Raw genomic sequence first — 18,343 nt, forward strand, 5'->3', positions numbered from 1 at the left:
CAGCGACTACTGAAGATAACATCAGTGCTGTGCGACGTATGATAGAGGAAGATAAGAGAGTGACCTATCAGCATATACTTGCAAGCCTAGGCATTGGTATGAGTCAAGTTCAAAAAATATTACACGAACATTTAGGCGTCAGTAAGATTTGTACCAGATAGATTCTCTATACTTTAACCGACGACCAGAAACACCTTCGCATGGACTGGTGTCGCCAAATGTCAGATAAATTCAACGGCGATGATTCAAATGCTGTATTTGACATCGTCACAGGTGATGAAAGCTGGATATATTGCTACGAACCCGAAACAAAAAGACAATCGGCTCAGTGGGTGTTTTTCTTTTCGAGGATCGGCCAACTAAGGTAAAGAAAGGAAGAAGCCAAGGAAAAAAGATGACTGCCTCATTCTTTGGTCGGAAAGGTCATTTCGCGACAGGTGTGCTAGAAGATGGAAGGACAGTTACTGTAGACTGGTATGTCAACTGCTGTTTGCCTGTTGTCTTGGAAAAAAATCGGTAGCAGCGCCCACGAAGCAGGATCCTCCTTCACAACGACAATGCTTCAGCGCACTCCGCAAAACGCTGAATGTTTCTGTTATTATATATTACTGTTGAATATTTGACTATGGCAGGTGTCGAGATAATGAGTCATCTGCCATACAGTCCTGCTCTGGCGCCCTGTTTAATTTATTCCCAAGAACTAAAGATAAAATTCGAGGTATTCGCTATACGAGCCCTGCAGATGCGGTGAAAGCCAAAAAAAGAAAAAAAATGGCATTGAAAAGACCCCTTTCCATCGACGATGCGACGATGTGTATAGAGCAACGGAGATTACTTCGAAAAACCGTACATTAAGCCGTTTTTCATTTTCTAAATATTTTCAGTGTTTCCTAGGTGTAAAAAAATTGTTATTAATACCCTTATCTATTTTAGGAACATAACAATACCTTTAATTCCTTTCCGATGACGTTGGAAAAGCTAAATATAAATAGTCGATTAGAGAATAAATATACTTACAATATAGTGGCAAGTTGTGCGAACCCCAAACGCATGTTATTTAATTGACAGATAAATACACTGGCGACGGCTAGGAACAGTGCTGTGCCGTCCATGTTGATGTTGCAGCCAATCGGAAGGACGAACCGAGTGATACGAGTGTCTATGCGTAGTGGACCTTCCATTGCACGAAACGTTATAGGTAATGCAGCAGCCCTGAAAAATTGACAGAAAGTGAATAATAACATTCCATTACTTATTGTGAAAACTAAAAATAGAAAAGGGCTGGTGTGACTATACAAAACTGATCAAATGAAGGAAAAGACATAAAAAAAACTACGTTTAAAAAAACCGACTTCAAAATCTCAAAAGTATAAAATAACTTATTACAGATTTAATTTAATACAACTCTTATGCAAATCATATACTTTTAATATTAATAAAATACTCTTATTTGTATGCGCTTCCTATTGATAGGTCGGTGCTTGCCCGCTTGGGTTATTTGGTTCTAGACCAAGTTATCCCTTTCAAAGTCACGCGTGGCGAGTGTAGGTACCTTATTACATTTAGCTTGGCACCTCCTCTTTTTCAAAGTCGGTTAATAATAGAATAAGTAGTCGGGTTCCAGGCGACCAATATTGCGGTAATAATAAATAAAGGTGAACAACCACATAAGAGCATGCCGCACGGTGCAGCGCGACGTGAGCGCCAAACGCAACACTCGCAGCAAATGACGCAAGCACAGTGCTGTCAGAGTTATATCCACTTTTGGATCCCATCTTGGATACAATATGAGTGACGTCAGTCGTGCCTCACTGCCTTGGTAGACTTCAAGAGCATGGAATATGAAGACGTCATCCCCGCTCGCTGGTGGATTCCTGAAGTTGTAGTTGTTGCAGAAATGCGGGCTGTGTGGTGGTGGCGGTGCCCAATGTACATACAACTTAATATAAAGATTTATAAAATTCGATGATTGCGGTCCATCACAAGAAATTGCTCTAATCTACGCGTTCCTGGCGAAAAGGATCTTGAAAGATAAAAAGATGGACAGACTAGGCCATTATAATAAATATGGTTAGTTTATTTACTTTTAAAAGTACGAGCAACGTTCATTAGCAGAATGGAATTCTATTCAGACCATTGATGCATTGTTCTACCGCTGACCTAATTTTTTTTAATAAAGAATGAAACTAAATATTTCTAAAATTTTTGATTGTTTTGTCAAAAGTACAATAAAATTTATCAAAATATATTACAATATTAAAAATAAATAATAATGAGTAAATATTGGTATTATTAAGAAGAAAAATTAAAATAATTAAGAGTAAAAATTGTGCGTAATGTATCAAAAGAGTTCGATCGATGATCTCACAAGCAAATAAGTTAAAAGAAGCATTAATAGTGCAAAAGTAGCACACGTAAATGATATTAAGTTTAAAAAATATGTATTTATAAACATATAAGCTTGCAGCACTTATTTAATAAGTACTCACGTAGAAGCTGTAGCCGACGCCGTTAGCATTGCGTGTGATAATCCCCAATAGAACTTATATGGGTTCTTACCCAGAAATAGAAAGTATAGTAGCTGCATTACTATCAGCTGATATAGAAAGACACCCACAGACACTGTTGTAATAAACCAACCAAGTTGTGACATAACTTCCGCTGTAAACAAATACAAGACGATTATGATTGATTATTTATTGGTTTTAAAAGAATTTAAAATTTCCACTGAAGTAGGAAAAATCACGTTCAGCCTTAGAATTGCTCATTAATAAATTTTCACCATCTTCCCTGTATTTCAATACAGGAGAGTACTATGTAATGAATACCCTAGGTTGAAACCATCTCTAATACAGTCAGAGAATCCTGGAATTCCTCAGAAGAGCTTAGCGGCGGTAATCACTTTCCAGTAAGTTCGAGCAAATTTTTACTTCTATTCCTCTTAAAAAAAGCAATTTCCAGCTTACTATCAACCATATCAACGATCAATATCGTCAATAGAAATTCTAAAAGGTCTAATATGCGGATTACAAGTAACTATTTGAACCATCCATTCGAATTTCCATTGCTAATTATAACTGATAAGGTTAATAAAAAAAGTTGAAAGAAAGAAGGCAGAATTAATCAATGGAAAGGGGAAAAATCTTTCCACCTGTTTTGCTTTCTTCAGGATTCTTTAGACAATGTCAGCTTAAAATCACGAGAGGACTGCCAAGACTACTTGACGCATTTTTGTGATCCTAAGTATAGCAACGATATCCTGTCACTACCTACAGGATGTTATAAAGGCATCGAATAAATGGCACATAATATAATACACTGTTATTAAATGTCTTGAAAATAGTCTTGATTTATCATATAAAAAGAAGAAACAATTTTCCCATTTAATAAAATGCATTGAATTTTATACGTACCAACATTTTCAACACCAAGTATTTTTCCAGCTATAACACTACTGACACCTATAGGTGTAAACCACATTACACCGGTTACCATCTTCATTATTACTTCAAATATGGCTTGGAAAAAATCTACTACTACCTGGCCTTTAGCACCAAGTGTTCCTAGTAAACTTCCAAATACTAAACAGAAGAAGACCAGACCAAGAGTGTTAGTGCCAGATCTGAAAAATAAATATTATTTAATGCTCACATTATAAGTAATCTCACAAATATCTCAGAAATCTTCAAAATGTTAATATTTTAATTAGATGATACTGCATATTATGTGAATGAAATCTATACAATGAATTTTATGAGGCAGTTACCCCGCTTACCTGTATTTTACCATACGTACTAAAACTCTTTCACTTTCATGCGCAGCTGAGTTGTTAACAAAAACATTTTCGGGTTCGACATAAACTGTATACGCCTGTTGAAATGCTGCCTGAACAATATTATCTGGGAAGATGTTTCTAAAAATATTAAAATTATATTGCACGCACAATGTAGAAAAAACGTCACTTCAATAGCAAATACAAACCTCCCTATGTCTAAAAGACTGTCTAAAATATTGTGATCCCGATTGTGGACAACCTTTTCGTAGTTATCTTTAAAATCAGATTGGCCAGGATGAATAAGAACAGCCACAAGTATTCCCAAAAATGCGTTAAACATTGATGTAAGTACAAAATACAGTAAAGTTCTTATAGCAATCTTTCCACTCATCTTAGCATTGAGACTAGCCGATCCAGCAATGAGGCTCGCAATAATAAGTGGTAAAATCATTAATTTCAAAAGCCGCATAAATAGTTCTCCTGGATATGATATGATAACTAATGCATTTGGTCCTAAATTATAAGGACGGAGGCCAAAACCTAAAACAAGAAATAAATGCAATTCACATCTAATTTTTTACTAATATTTGAATAATTGCAAATTACATCTACGAATAATATTTGATATTGATATAGCAATGTTTTTACCTACAGTGATTCCACTTATTACCCCAGCCAGTGTGATTACCAGTAGTGTATTATCCATAATCCATATCTTCAGCTTGGTGTATTCAATAGGGGCTGAAGTTTCTTCTGTAGTTGTCGGACCTCTATCACTTGGACCCATTTTTGCGAAAAGATATTCTGAAATTCGATTATTTTTCTCCATTACAGGCTTAAAGAAACCTGTAATTAACTTTCTTGAGCCTCTTAGTTTTATTTATATTCTTCCACTGTCCCTTCTAATATAAAATATATATTCTTTACAATTTATAAAACAATTTTCAAAATGGTTTTTATTTCATGACGTTGCTACAGTATACTTCCTATGATCTTGGTTATTGCAACACAAATGATTACTTGAGAATTGAAATGTTTCTATGCAGGCTAGCAATGAAAATGCGCGCGCACTTTAATAGATTCATTCACAATAATTGAAGTTAACATCAATGAAAGAATGTGTACGTACATATGTACGAACATAGGTTCAATAAAACATTGGAATGTATCAAGCCGAGTCTGTCAACATTTCGATCGATCATGACTTGCGCAGTTAGCTTCATTCCTACATCTTATATTTAAGGTTCATATTGGCACAGACATTTTTGAATTAACAGTAATACTAGCATTTTTATGGTTTCATTCTTATAAATATAGTATTTTAATGTTTTAATGGTTGGTTTTATGTCTAGTGTGTGTTTATGTATTTGTAAAAATGCTTAAATGGAAACATAAGATTTTTGATGAAAATGATTTATGGTTGAATTAATATTTAAACTTAATTAACAACTTAGCCACTCCATCGCAAAATCTCACACTCTATCCTTTAATTTGCATGGTTTTTATACATAAATAATTTCTTGGCTATTTTGAACTTTCGAAATTGAGTAAAATTGAGAAAACTAAATTAAGTTGAATACTTCTAATTTATCGCCTTTATTTACCATTAAAGTGGGGAAATTTAAGAGTATATTATTTTTGTGTTTAGTATAGTATTTTAAATTATATTAATATTTTATTTCCATTTGGGCTTAGACTTCTAACATACATTTTGGATTTGGTCAAACCTTACATGTCTTGTAGTAAATTTTTGTAGAGTACTAGTCACCAAGCCCAGATTGAAACAGCAGAGGACAATGAAGGCCAATTTGATATCACGCGAACGAGTTTGGTACTTTTATGCATCCAAACATTTTATATACGAATACAAGCTCGACGGCCGTTGAAAACATTTGGGACTCGGTTGCCCGATGTCCTCCTGCTGATTCCCCGTTCTTGCCTCTCGCCTCCTCACGTCGCGAGTGCGACTCAAGCACATCTTACTTATAACTAACTATGTATGTAGCTACCAGACTACCTTGGCTGACACCAAAAATAACAATAATCGTAACTAGAATTAAATTAATTTGATTGTTTAAAAATACGCAATCATTCTTATACTTTTAGTGCATATTATATCTATTGTTTTCGAATAGCGTTTTTTTTTGTTAATTTTCTATTATTTTTTGATTTTAGACCGAAATTTAAGTATGTACACATCTTTTTAATATTTATAGGTGTTTGTGATATATTTAAATTTATATTTTGATTTCTATCAAAATAAAATTATTGTAAGTATGTACTAACTTGTACATGGTTTGATTGTTGAATGCGTTTCTTGAGACAAAAATAAACTATATTATGTTTTTGTAATTATTATCACCAATTATTGTTTCGCCAACTATGTAAATTTAAAAAAGTTTTTAAATGTGGTAATTTAGAAATAAGGAAGGATTTTTTATTAAAAATCCAATTGTAGTTTAACCAATATAACATAAAAATTTTGTTGACCTAATCATTTTGAGGAGTATATCATATCGCTAAATCTTTTTAGTTTTGAAAACCCACTTCAATAAACAATGTCGCAGGCACAAATACGTCTATTCTTAGAATTTATTTCATACCTCACAATACCATACAGTATTCTCTGTCAAACAGATTTATCATTTGTTTAGATGCATTGCCAATATATAAAAATAGTTCCAAATGAATGTAACTAATACATATGACGCCATCTCGTCAATATCATGTGCCGTTAGAACAAAACGTATCTAGATAGGAAACACGTACACGTATTAGAAGGGACCAGGTTTTTTCTGAAATAATAGTTAGTAAGTAATCACCGCCGCCCGTATTCTCTTCGTAATCACCGAATCATTAACAGCTTCTTATGTAAGTTTCTGCGCTTTTAAATGGACACCGACTCGTAATTTTCTCGGAATACCATGCGAGGAAGTTTGTTTGGTCGTACGTCGAAGAAAGTTCCTTGGAAACCGCAACGTGGATAAAATCATCCAAATGATATTTAAATTGGTGGAGTGGGGTGCGATGATGGGATTCAGCGGCAGAAATGTATACAGCTCTTGAGAACAATTTCAAATTCAAATATTTTTTATTCAAAATAGGAATAATAATCACTTATTGAATGTCAAAAACTTCAACTCTTTCGAAATAGTATGCCTCAGACCTGAGAAGACCGGGCGCAAGAAACTCAGCGGGGTTTTTTTTCTTAATCTAGTTTCAACATTTATGCACAGTAAAATTTATAATTTTAAATAGCCTAATAGAGTGTATTTCTTCCATATCCAGTCTGTGGTATCATAAAGAAAAATCATTTATATTATAGTAACCTTTACCGCACAAACGATTTTTAACAATTCTATTGAATTTGATAACACATTTGTTTTGTACATTTTCTGGGATCATGTTGTAACAGCATATACGCCCAATAAATGACTTATTAATTCAACCTAACCGAGTACTAGGCAAGATAATGTTTGTCCCTCGTGTTAACATTGTGATTTTCGCTGTTTTTAGCAAATTTGTAGAAGGGATTCACCGGTTCTGGCTCAAAGTAGTAAGGATTCACCAAATCATTTAAAATAATAAATTGTTTAGAAAGAACGACATCTCAATTTAATTTCCTAATATGCAAATATTGGGGTTGAGCAGGTTATCAACTATAAAGTAAGTAAGTTGAACAAGACACACCAAGATTTACGAACCATACGTCACTGGAAAGGTTAGCTCAGTTGATAAGGGCGCTCGGACGGAACCTGAGGGTTCGAGTCCCACATCGTTCATAAATTTTGGTTATTAAAGTGATATCCACTTTAAAAATAACAAAATGTTAATGAAGAACATTGTCAAGAAGATATTGAGAGGCAATAGTCAAAATTTTTATTTCTTTAAATTTTTGACGTCATAAATGAGGTAAATACACAATTAAGCGACATCACTTCGCAACGCCAAGCAATCTAATTGTTCACAGACTATTTGATCCCCACGATTCAGCTTGGTGATTTTCAATTTACTTTGTTTAATCACATAATCAACTAGTTAAAGTTTCAATGGACCAGAGAGCCTTTTCAATGGACTGCCTAGAAGTTTTCATACAGATCATTTCTTATTACTTTGTTATGTAATAAATTATTGTATTTTATTAATGATTTGCGCGAGATAACTAGTTTGAAAAAGATTTTTATTTTATTACAGGTTTCTCGGTAGTATTTACCCTAAATATGTTGCATAACAATTGATATTTTCTACTATTTTTTCTTACACTTTAAGTCTTTGTATTGTGTTTGTATCTGAGATCTAAAAGTGTTAATTTGTTTTGGATATTGTGACTATGCATGACGTGGTCCGAAAGCAACAATATGTAACATGTTACTTATAAATCATTGAGAGCAAAATTTAAAGAAATTTACATCTTGACTGTTGCTTCTCAATATATTCTTGATAATGTAATGTATACCGTAACAGACATAAACTTATAATGCCTACTACTAGGCTAAGTCAAGTTGGTCTTTTGTGTGGCGATGTATATGCTTTTACAGCAAGATCCCAGAAAATTTTCAGAGAAAAGTATTACGTTATTGAAAATAATTGTTAAAAAACGTTTGTGTAGTAAAGGTTACTTTAACACAAACGACTTTCTTTCTGTCTTTATAATACTGCAGATTGGGAATAGGGCGACCGCCCTCAGGCTATTAAATAATAACTTTAACTGTACAATGTTACTTTGCCAACATATTTTTTTGACGAAAACAAAGGCAGCTGAGTTTGTTGCGCCCATTCTTCTCAGGTCTGAGGCATTCGTTTTGGAATGGGTGGTAGTTTTTGACTTTCAATAAGTGATGTCACATCCTATTTCGAATAAAAATATTTGAATTTGAATATTTTGTCCCCCACCTCTTCTTAATTAAGATGCAAAACTTTCTGCGTTGTGCCAGGACATAAATACTGTAAATCTAAGGCTCGAGTTCTGTTTGTAGAACAAATTGAACGTGTATTATTTTAAAAGAATATTCAATGTACAGTTTTTACTTTGTTCGATTATTGTGTGAACATCATAATGCGTAAAATAAAAAAGTCTTTAAATTACAACATCTTCAACAGAAAAATATAATTTAATTTAAATAAAACACTTTTAAAGAATTAAAACGCGTGTAATTGTAACGGTTTTACATTAGATGTTTGCGTAAAAGTTACATTTTTATTTTAGTTAGCCCGACGTTTCAAGACCTTTCCAGATCTCGTTTTCAGGGGAAGGAACACCGTTACAATTACACGCGTTTTAATCCTTTAAAAGTGTTTTATTTAAATGTGTAACACTTGCGTTAGTCAAAGAAATATACTATAATTTAATTTGAACACGCCCTACTTTACTTTAGTTACCTACTTAGTTCTACACACTACCACTTACATAACAATAGCGTATAACTTACAAACTGTATAGTGTGTATAGACAAGTATACAATTTTTTTCGTATTCTAAAACTTATTTAAAATTTCTTTCCAATACATTCATTGTTTGTTTTCATTTTCTTCCTATCATTCCAGAATATGACAAAAGTTTGTCTTCTTTCATTATTCTTGTTAAAGTTCCGAGAGGAACATGCAAAGCACACCATAAAATATTAAACACTGTATAAATATAATTGAATTTCATGAAAACTTTTATATTTAAATTAATTTACTTACCAATGATATTAAATGATTACAAGCATCACCCACTTTTATGTATAATTTTGCTGTTAAATTATTCTTTGAATTTCCAAAATAATATATATCGAACCATGTTTATATAACACCTCACAGAATATAATTAAAACAATATATCGTATGCTAGTATGCAATGCAGAATTTCTGATAGTCTACACGTGACTGAACTGCACTTGGTCATGAGGCAAGGCTATTTTCATCACTGAGAAAATTGCTTATTGAACTTACAAACTGTTATAGGTTAACTGTGACTGAACAATCAAACCAATTATGCGCCCGTATACTCAATCTAAACGTCAGTTTGAATCAGTAAACAGTTTTAATGTTACTTGTCATAGATCGTATAGTTTAATTTGTGAGTTTGTATCTGCCAATAGCAAGTCAAGATATTGTCGCGCGAGTTTAGTGCAGAGTTGAGGAATGTGATAGTGCTGTAACCTTATTATAATTGGTGACGATAATCAAGAGGGTGTCGATAAATTTAAACAATGCCTTAAGTTTACCATTATACACTAGGTTATAATGATGAAAAAATTATTGAAGTTATACTTCTTTAGGCGTGTTGTGAAAAAAATATGAGACTGAAATTTTAAGATGCGCCCGCATCACTGTAACACAAAAGTAACAGGGTGAAGTTGGTTCCTAAAATTTTCTGACGTTTGCGATATTCGTTATTTTTTTTGGTTTCTTCGTCCATTATTAAGATAGGCAAAGGGTTCAAGCCCGTACAGCCGTATACGTTATTTATTAATAAATTGTCAAAGCCATCGTTGTTGTTTTTTTTGGTTTCTTCGTCCATTATTAGGATAGGCAAAGGGTTCAAGCCCGTACAGCCGTATTCGTTATTTATTAATAAATTGTCAACGCCATCGTTGTTGTTTTTTTTTGGTTTCTTCGTCTATTATTAGGATAGGCAAAGGGTTCAAGCCCGTACAGCCGTATTCGTAATTTAATAATTAATTGTCAAAGCCACCGTTGCAAGATTTTTACAATATTGTTCTTTCTACAAACGTAGAATAGCACGAGGAATAAGCACGAAGTATAACTTCTTACGTGCATACATAAATACACACACACTTTTTTGTTCTGCCTTTCTTCAACACACATGTTTAAAACATTTAACGCCATTTCTCGTGGTTGGCGATCAATGAAAACTCGTTTCTTTTGGAACGGAGTCTGATGAACTTGGATCAGTTATTATTAGATTCTAACAAATAACCCAGGATAGCAACTTTCATATTAACGAGACTACACGATAAGTGACGACTACGGCACAGCACTGCACTGTAGACGCGCGAGGCGAGGTGTGTGGACAGTGGGGGGAGATACTCCGCTCTTTACTCCAGGTCCCGACTGCATTCAACTCGTGCGGAAGGTGTACGCGCTTTATTGAAGGTGCCCATGTCGTATCCTTCCGAAAATACTGCATAAGGAAGCTCATACCACTGCTTAGTTGTACGTTCTCAGCAGTGGGGGATTCCTTTGCACAGGATGCCGGCTAGATTATGGGTACCACAACGGCGCCTATTTCTACCGTGAAGCAGTAATGTGTACACATTACTGTGTTTCGGTATGAAGGGCGTCGTAGCTTGTGAAAATACTGGGCAAATGATACTTAACATCTTATGTCTCAAAGTGACGAGCGCAATTGTAGTGCCACTCAAGAATCCTGAGCGGCACTGAATTGTAATTACCATCAGCTGAACGTCCTGCTAATTTCGTCCCGTATTTTAATTAAAAAAAAACGTGGAAGAAATTTCCTTGAAAACCAAACGACATACATTCAGATGCTGGGGATGATTATAGGATTCTAATTTATGGCGTGTTGTGCGAAGGAAGAATTTGCCGGCAGTCAATTGACAAATTGGTCATTTGTAAAAAAATATTATGTAATAAAAATCCCGATATTTGAAAATGGAACACTCAGAGATTAGGTTACAATATTTTAGTAAGTGTCATTGTCATTTGTTTTACATTGAGGTATCGTCTTGAAATTCTGCCCTTTAACAACTAGCCAAATCTCAACGTGAAGATGTAAGGCTTAATAGTTCGGGACAAGAAAAAAAAAAGGAAACAAGAAATAAAACTAAAGTCACCGACATAATAATATAATATTGAAATTTTTAACATTAAAAAGTGTTGTGCAGCAGTGGTTGCTATCAATAAGGGCTGACTAAAATAGCCGTATTGATTTACATGCTTAAATATTAAAACAGCAAACGGACCGAAGTAAGTATTTCATTTTACGACTTATTTCATTTTTAGACTTCCACGCGTTCCCGAGAAAGAGGGTTTTGACTATAAACTAACAATCTTCAAGCGTATAGACAATGCGTGCTAGACAGATCATCTTTAACGGAAATTCAGCAAGATTGAATGGGAAGCAAATCTATTATCGCTGTAGCCGATTTTGATGGATGAGTCGTAAAGAGTCAGCCACGCTTGACATTATCTTCTTAGACACACTGACAAATCAATAATATTCATTTCCTGCTATCGGGTCGGCTATACGTAATTTATACACGTCAGCTATAGCTTACGATATATCGTAAGATTATTATTTATAAATTTGTTCTCATTTAAGTAAGAATTTGTATGTTTTTAATAAGAATAAAATATGATCTTTAAACCTTAGTCCGCCTGTACACGAAGTCATTGACGGGATAAGTCTTGAGTGTGTTATTATTGTAGTATTATTGGTTTCCAATATGGCCGCCATACAAAAACAAAAAAAAGTTTACGTTACAAAAATACAAAGAATGTAGTGTTAAATTTGTCCAACTTGCATTTTATTTTAGTCGGACGGAACTCTAAAATTATAACTTTACATTTTAATACATGCGTATTATACAATTATTTTTTGTGGACAAAACAATTAATACAATATTGTGTAATCATACAAAGTATTTACACAAAGCTTAAAATTAATTAGTAACCAACAAACATCAATTATTAACAATTATTGTACTATTTATTCTAAGCTAATAATTAGTGAATTAACGTCATCTTTAATTTGATATAACAATTTGTACTAGCTTACATTAAAACCATTCCAAGTAATTTACAAAAATATCAACAGATGACGCAAATTTAAAAGCAAAATTGTGTTCTGAATGTTTAATTTATTTTCATTTTTATATTGAAGTAAAACTAGCTTTTACCCGCGACTTTGCTCGCGTGGAATAGTTACTATGTGCAGATTCAAATTCAAATTCAAATATTTTTATTCAATATAGGATTTATAATCACTTATTGAACGTCAAAATCTACCACCCATTCAAAAGAGACTGCCTCAGACCTGAGAAGAATGGGCGCAAGAAACTCAGCGGGCTTTTTTTTTTTAAATATAAAATATGGATTACAATGTAATATCGAACAATAAACATTTATAATTAAAGAGCCTGAGGGTGTTCGCTTTAATCCCAGTCCGTGGTGTCATTAAGAAAATCGTTTATGCTATAATAACCTTTCCCACACAAACGTTTTTTAACAATTCTTTTAAATTTCGCAACACGTTTGTTTTGTACATTTTCTGGGATCATATTGTAGAAGCATATATACATCGCCCAACAAAAGACTTACTTACTCGACCCAACCGAGTTGTAGGCATAACAAGTTTATGTTTGTTCCTCGTGTTAACATTATGAATGTCACAGTTTCTAGAAAATTCCTCAATGTGCTTATGAATATACAAAACATTATCAAAAATGTATTTAGAAGCAACAGTCAAAATGTTTATTTCTTTAAATTTTTCTCTTAATGATTCTTTAGGACCTAGGTTATAAATCGCGCGAATAGCCCTCTTCTGCAGCACAAAGATAGTATTAATATCGGCCGCACTGCCCCATAACAATATACCATAGGACATAATACTATGAAAATAACTAAAGTATACTAATCTCGCCGTATCTATGTCAGTCAACCGTCTGATTTCCTTAACCGCATATGCTGCAGAACTAAGCCTATGCGCCAATCGTTCAAAATGGGGGCCCCACTGCAATTTAGAATCAAGAGTAATGCTAAGAAATATAGCAGATTCCACTGGTTTTACCAACTCTCCATTTAATAAAATATTCGCATCTACATTTTTGACATTCGGCGCGGTGAATTTAATATATTTGGTTTTATGATTATTTACCAATAAGTTATTGGCGCTAAACCAGTACACGATGTCAGATAGAGCAACTAAAAACTAGGCTTCGTTTCACTTTGAATATAAGTGAAGTGTCATCCGCAAACAATACCACCCTGTGTTTTTTTTCTACAATGTTAGGTAGATCATTTATAGAAATTAGGAAGAGGAAGGGTCCAAGAATAGACCCTTGTGGTACCCCCATACCGAGAGGAGTCCCAGGAGATCTCCTGCCATTCACCTCGACCCTCTGAATCCTATTATTTAAATATGAGATCAGAAGATCGAGTGCAGATCCTCTTATACCATAGTGGCAAAGCTTCCTGACCAGCGTTAAATGTCGAACACAAAAGCCTTAGATAAATCACAGAAGATACCAAGTGCATTCTATGATTCCTCCCAGGCCTCAAAAATATTCCTGATGAGTTCAACACCTGCATCCGTAGTCGAGCGTCCCCTAGTAAAGCCAAATTGTTTTATATGAAGTAACTTATAAGTGTTAAAGTGAGTAAGCATTTGGCTTAAAATAATTTTTTCAAAAATTTTACTAAGGGTCGGCACCACTGAAACAGGGCGATAGTTATTCGGGTCAGTCGGATTTTTTTATTATTTGGGATACTTTGCGAATAATACACACACAAACTGCTGATGCAGTGGATATCCCTTTTCATTGTGGACATACTCTTTAATAGTATTTCCTTGCGAATTTTAATCTCCTATATCATCCCCATGTAGGTCAAGTTTCGAAAATGCTCGATCAAATACTTATAAATTACTTCTTATCAAATGCCTAAGTTTTAACAAAGTTTTATGGTGTCATCATAATGACAAACTTCCGTACAAACTTCCATCCCCTATCTCAACCCCTCCATTTATTTTTCCGCAATAAAAAGTGACCTATGTCCTTTTCCAAGCTCATGTCTATCTCTGTCCTAAATGTCATCAAAATTGGTTCAATAGTTTAGGCGTGAAAGCGTGACAAACAAACTTACATTCACATTTATAATATTAGTAGGCTTACGGCCGTTCCCAATATTCAGTCTATCTCTTACTTGAGCAAAAAATCGTAACTATCGTTGACTTTTCTATCCCAATAAACTTATCGACGGTAACTCATCCGTACACGCTGTCTGTCGATGGGACGACGTATAGCTTACCAGCGATAGAAGTTTGTATGGAAATTTCAATTCACGTGTCCCAATATAAGGCGATAAGATTTACTTATCTGGTATATTGGGACAGCTTCAGATTATTTACAATTAATTACTGACAGAAGAAGGTAGTAATTTATCTCTATTAGTATATTGGGAACGGCCGTTATTAGGGATATACTTAGAGTACAATTTTTTTTATTTTGTATAAAAAACTCCGTGTCTAGTATCCTCCATTATAGATGCATAGATGTAAAAAATAATAATGTATAATATCCAATAACTATATTCGCTACATAATTATGAAGACCTTAGAAAAGTGTAAGATATTGAGTCATATAAGGATTTTAATAGCATATCGAATAGTAGACCGAAATCTAAATTGTGCTCATATTTCGGCTTATCAGACAAATTGTTAGATTAGTAAAAATATTTTACTAAACTTTAGCAATTCATCAAACCTCAATTTGATAGTGCAAAGGTATCGCAACAGCAACAGCGTCTCGGACGGAGACTACAGAAACAATTACTTTCACTGCTACTAAAGCATGATTTTTTACCAGAAATACAAATAATTCTGAGTAATCACTTCTCAAGCTCATTAAATTAGTAATTGTTATTATTATTTCTGTTATGAGGGTAGTTATAATAAAAAGTATTACATTCTATTGAATATGGAACATCTCAAAACAATGCAATAACAATCTCAGTGTCAGTTCCCCTACTATGCATTGCGGAAGCTCATAGGTCAAACAAATAGTCATTCATTTCCTACGTGCCATGATAGTTGTTCAGAGCTCGAGCGATTGCATAACCCAGCTGAACATATGAAGCAGAGCATGCATTTTTAAATAGAAATATATTTATTTACCGTAGCGAGTTAACAATAAGATAACATATTGCAAAAACACTTGGTAAGTCATGAAGCTACGTCAGTTCATGAAGGGGCCGATTCTCATGAAATTTTGAGTGCATATTGGGTAGGTCTGAGAATCGGACAACATCTATTTTTCATCCCCCTAAATGTTAAAAGTGGTCCACACGATTTTTTTTAATTTTTTTGACATTTTTTTCTAAATTTGTTTGATTATGAGTCAGCATTAAAAAATACATACAACTTCAAATTTTCACCCATCTCCGATTAACAGTTACTTTTGTATCGCGATTTTAATATAGGCAATACAACGTTTGCTGGGTCAGCTAGTCCACCTAAAATTGTATATTATTAATATACAATTTTAGGTGGACTGTGCAGAACCAGACATGAACCATGCATCATTATCCTCTATATAACTTCCTATACTATATTAAGCCTATTTGTCAAATAAGCAAATGTACTCGATTACAATATATTTAAAATTATATGCTTTTTGATATAGTTTTAAATATGGACGAATATTTAGTTGGTAAAAATTTTTTATTACAGCAACTAAGAGTACGGCAGACCACCGAATTCTGGGCATAGATAGAGTGAGTAATTGGGACATTGGAGTAGTATATGCCTTGTATGCTTATTTGGGACTCTAAATTGCATGAATAAAGATGTTAGTTCGGGGCAGTCAATTTTGTAATTGCACACGTCATGCAGCAATAACAAATCGAGTAAAATTTGCCGGTCTTTAAGGCGACACTAAATGCCAGAGACCTTGAGCGATATGAGTTCACGGCTTCCGGCCCGCCATCTATGTTACAAAGCCAATATTTTCAAAATTATTGCGTGGAAAACAGTTTATATGCTTACAATCCTCGTACTAATCTGAATAAATATACCTACACAAAAAAGTAAAGCTATAATAATAACTTTTCTGAGAGTTGTACTAAAAAGTGCGTCATGCCATGCCAAAAAAACTTGTTTAACTGCAAGGAAAAGTGGTAGTTCAAAAAGACTCAGGAGTGAAAACTATAACCAACAGAAAGTATTAGAAACCTACAAATTAGATTTAATTACATGTGTAACAGGATTAAGTAGTGTTCATAGCTCGAAATGCTATATTTTCACCAAAAAACTTGTCTAAAAACACCTTGTTTGCATGTTTTCTGCTTACTCTTCGCCTTAATTGCGTTAATTAATGGAGGCTACAGGATTCCCCATAACTAAGACCATAATGATGAAGGCGATATTCTAATACCTTTATAAATGTTTATTGTATATTCTTTGTTTCGTCTTTATATATTCTTTAATATGAATTCCAAATATATTACAGCGTTATTCTAAGACACTACAAATATATGAGTAGTAAAGAACTTTTATACACTCTAGACTTGACAAAGGTTGACTTACACGTAAAACGAAACCTAGATTCCTGTAAGCATTTTCAGTTATTGCAGCAATGTGATCCAAAATTGACATTTTTGTATCAAATCTAAGTACTTGTTCGTGTTAATTCAAAGTCAAGCATAAATCCTTAATCAAATGTGAGATAGATTAAATTTAAAAGGAGTTTAGCAGTTTATTATTCACTAACTGATACGCTGCAACATCGTCCGCGTACATTTTTAACACCTTGATTTCATTATTGGATAATTAGTAAGGAACCCCTAAAATTTTATATTGCCTATGTCTCCCAATATTGAGACAATTTTTCAAATCGGTTCAGTATTTTCGGACCCTATTCAATGCAAACATGTTTGTTTGAATCAATCAAATTGTTACTCTTTATGTTACTAGTATAGAATTGTAGATGATTTTTTTAAGTAAAACTTTTTTTGCATCTTCTCAAATTTTTTCGTCCATCTATCGCATGTCGCATTACAGCCGTCCAAGTTGTATGGGTGAAGTTGAATCATTAATTTCAATTACTGCTTTCAAGTCAGTTTGGCCAAGTGGTGAGACCACTCGGCCGGCTCTGTTATGTTAATACAACAATTTTGATAATTTTTCCCGATGTCTTCTAAGACTAGTGGTCCGCAATCCTTACCTTTAAGCTAAGCGTCCCGGATTCGAATGGCATTAGTTACAAACATTAATATGACGAAAATTAAAGTTTGTTTCTGTGTTGTGAATGTTTAAGTTTGAATATTGTAATCCATCATTATATGACATAGTATATAATTTATGTCAAAGCGCGTCAATCATTATTAATCTATATATATAAAAATGAATTGCTGTTCGTTAGTCTCGCTAAAACTCGAGAACGGCTGGACCGATTTTGATCTTGAATTATTTGTGGAAGTCCAGAGAAGGTTTAAAACGAATTGAATAAATATAAAAATGTTTTCAACAATTTTGTTTTTCCTTGTGTCCCCCGACGTTCAGAAATCAAATTGAAATTAAATCGAAAAAGTTATAAGAATAGTTTAAAATACAATGTTGCAACCGATTGTAATGGAATATAATAATTATTGAAGTAAGATATATTTTATGTTCGATTTAACATTTGGTAGGTCTGAGAATCGGTCGTCATCTATTTTTTACACCCCAAAAACTTAATTATTATTTTTTTCTTATAACTTTATATAGCTGGGTCAGCTAGTTAATATATAAAATCCGTGGTAAAACTGCATTAGCATCAGATAGTATAAGTACTCACACCAAAACGTAATTCCTATTAAGACATTAAGTACTTAAAAATCATCTTTG

General features: G+C 33.6%; 1 protein-coding gene across 6 annotated transcripts in view; it reads right to left on the reverse strand.

Annotated features, from left to right (window-relative positions):
- LOC126967984 (excitatory amino acid transporter) overlaps nt 1-18,343 on the reverse strand; it is a 79,975-nt gene that overhangs the window by 9,858 nt on the left and 51,774 nt on the right. For 2 of the 6 annotated variants that reach the window (XM_050812739.1, XM_050812740.1), the window contains exons 2-7: nt 4,424-4,579; nt 3,982-4,315; nt 3,776-3,913; nt 3,414-3,622; nt 2,490-2,661; nt 1,018-1,212 (exon numbers count right to left, since the gene is read on the reverse strand). In XM_050812739.1, the coding sequence (XP_050668696.1) occupies nt 1,018-1,212; nt 2,490-2,661; nt 3,414-3,622; nt 3,776-3,913; nt 3,982-4,315; nt 4,424-4,562 (1,187 nt within the window). In that variant the 5' untranslated portion in view covers nt 4,563-4,579. Of the gene's footprint in view, nt 1-1,017; nt 1,213-2,489; nt 2,662-3,413; nt 3,623-3,775; nt 3,914-3,981; nt 4,316-4,423; nt 4,901-9,459; nt 9,687-18,343 lie in introns of those variants that run through there. The other 4 variants (XM_050812738.1, XM_050812736.1, XM_050812734.1 and 1 more) reach the window with 4 other exon arrangements.

The sequence above is a fragment of the Leptidea sinapis genome, chromosome 14 (assembly GCF_905404315.1).
Source record: "Leptidea sinapis chromosome 14, ilLepSina1.1, whole genome shotgun sequence".
Taxonomy (NCBI): Eukaryota; Metazoa; Arthropoda; class Insecta; order Lepidoptera; family Pieridae; genus Leptidea; species Leptidea sinapis.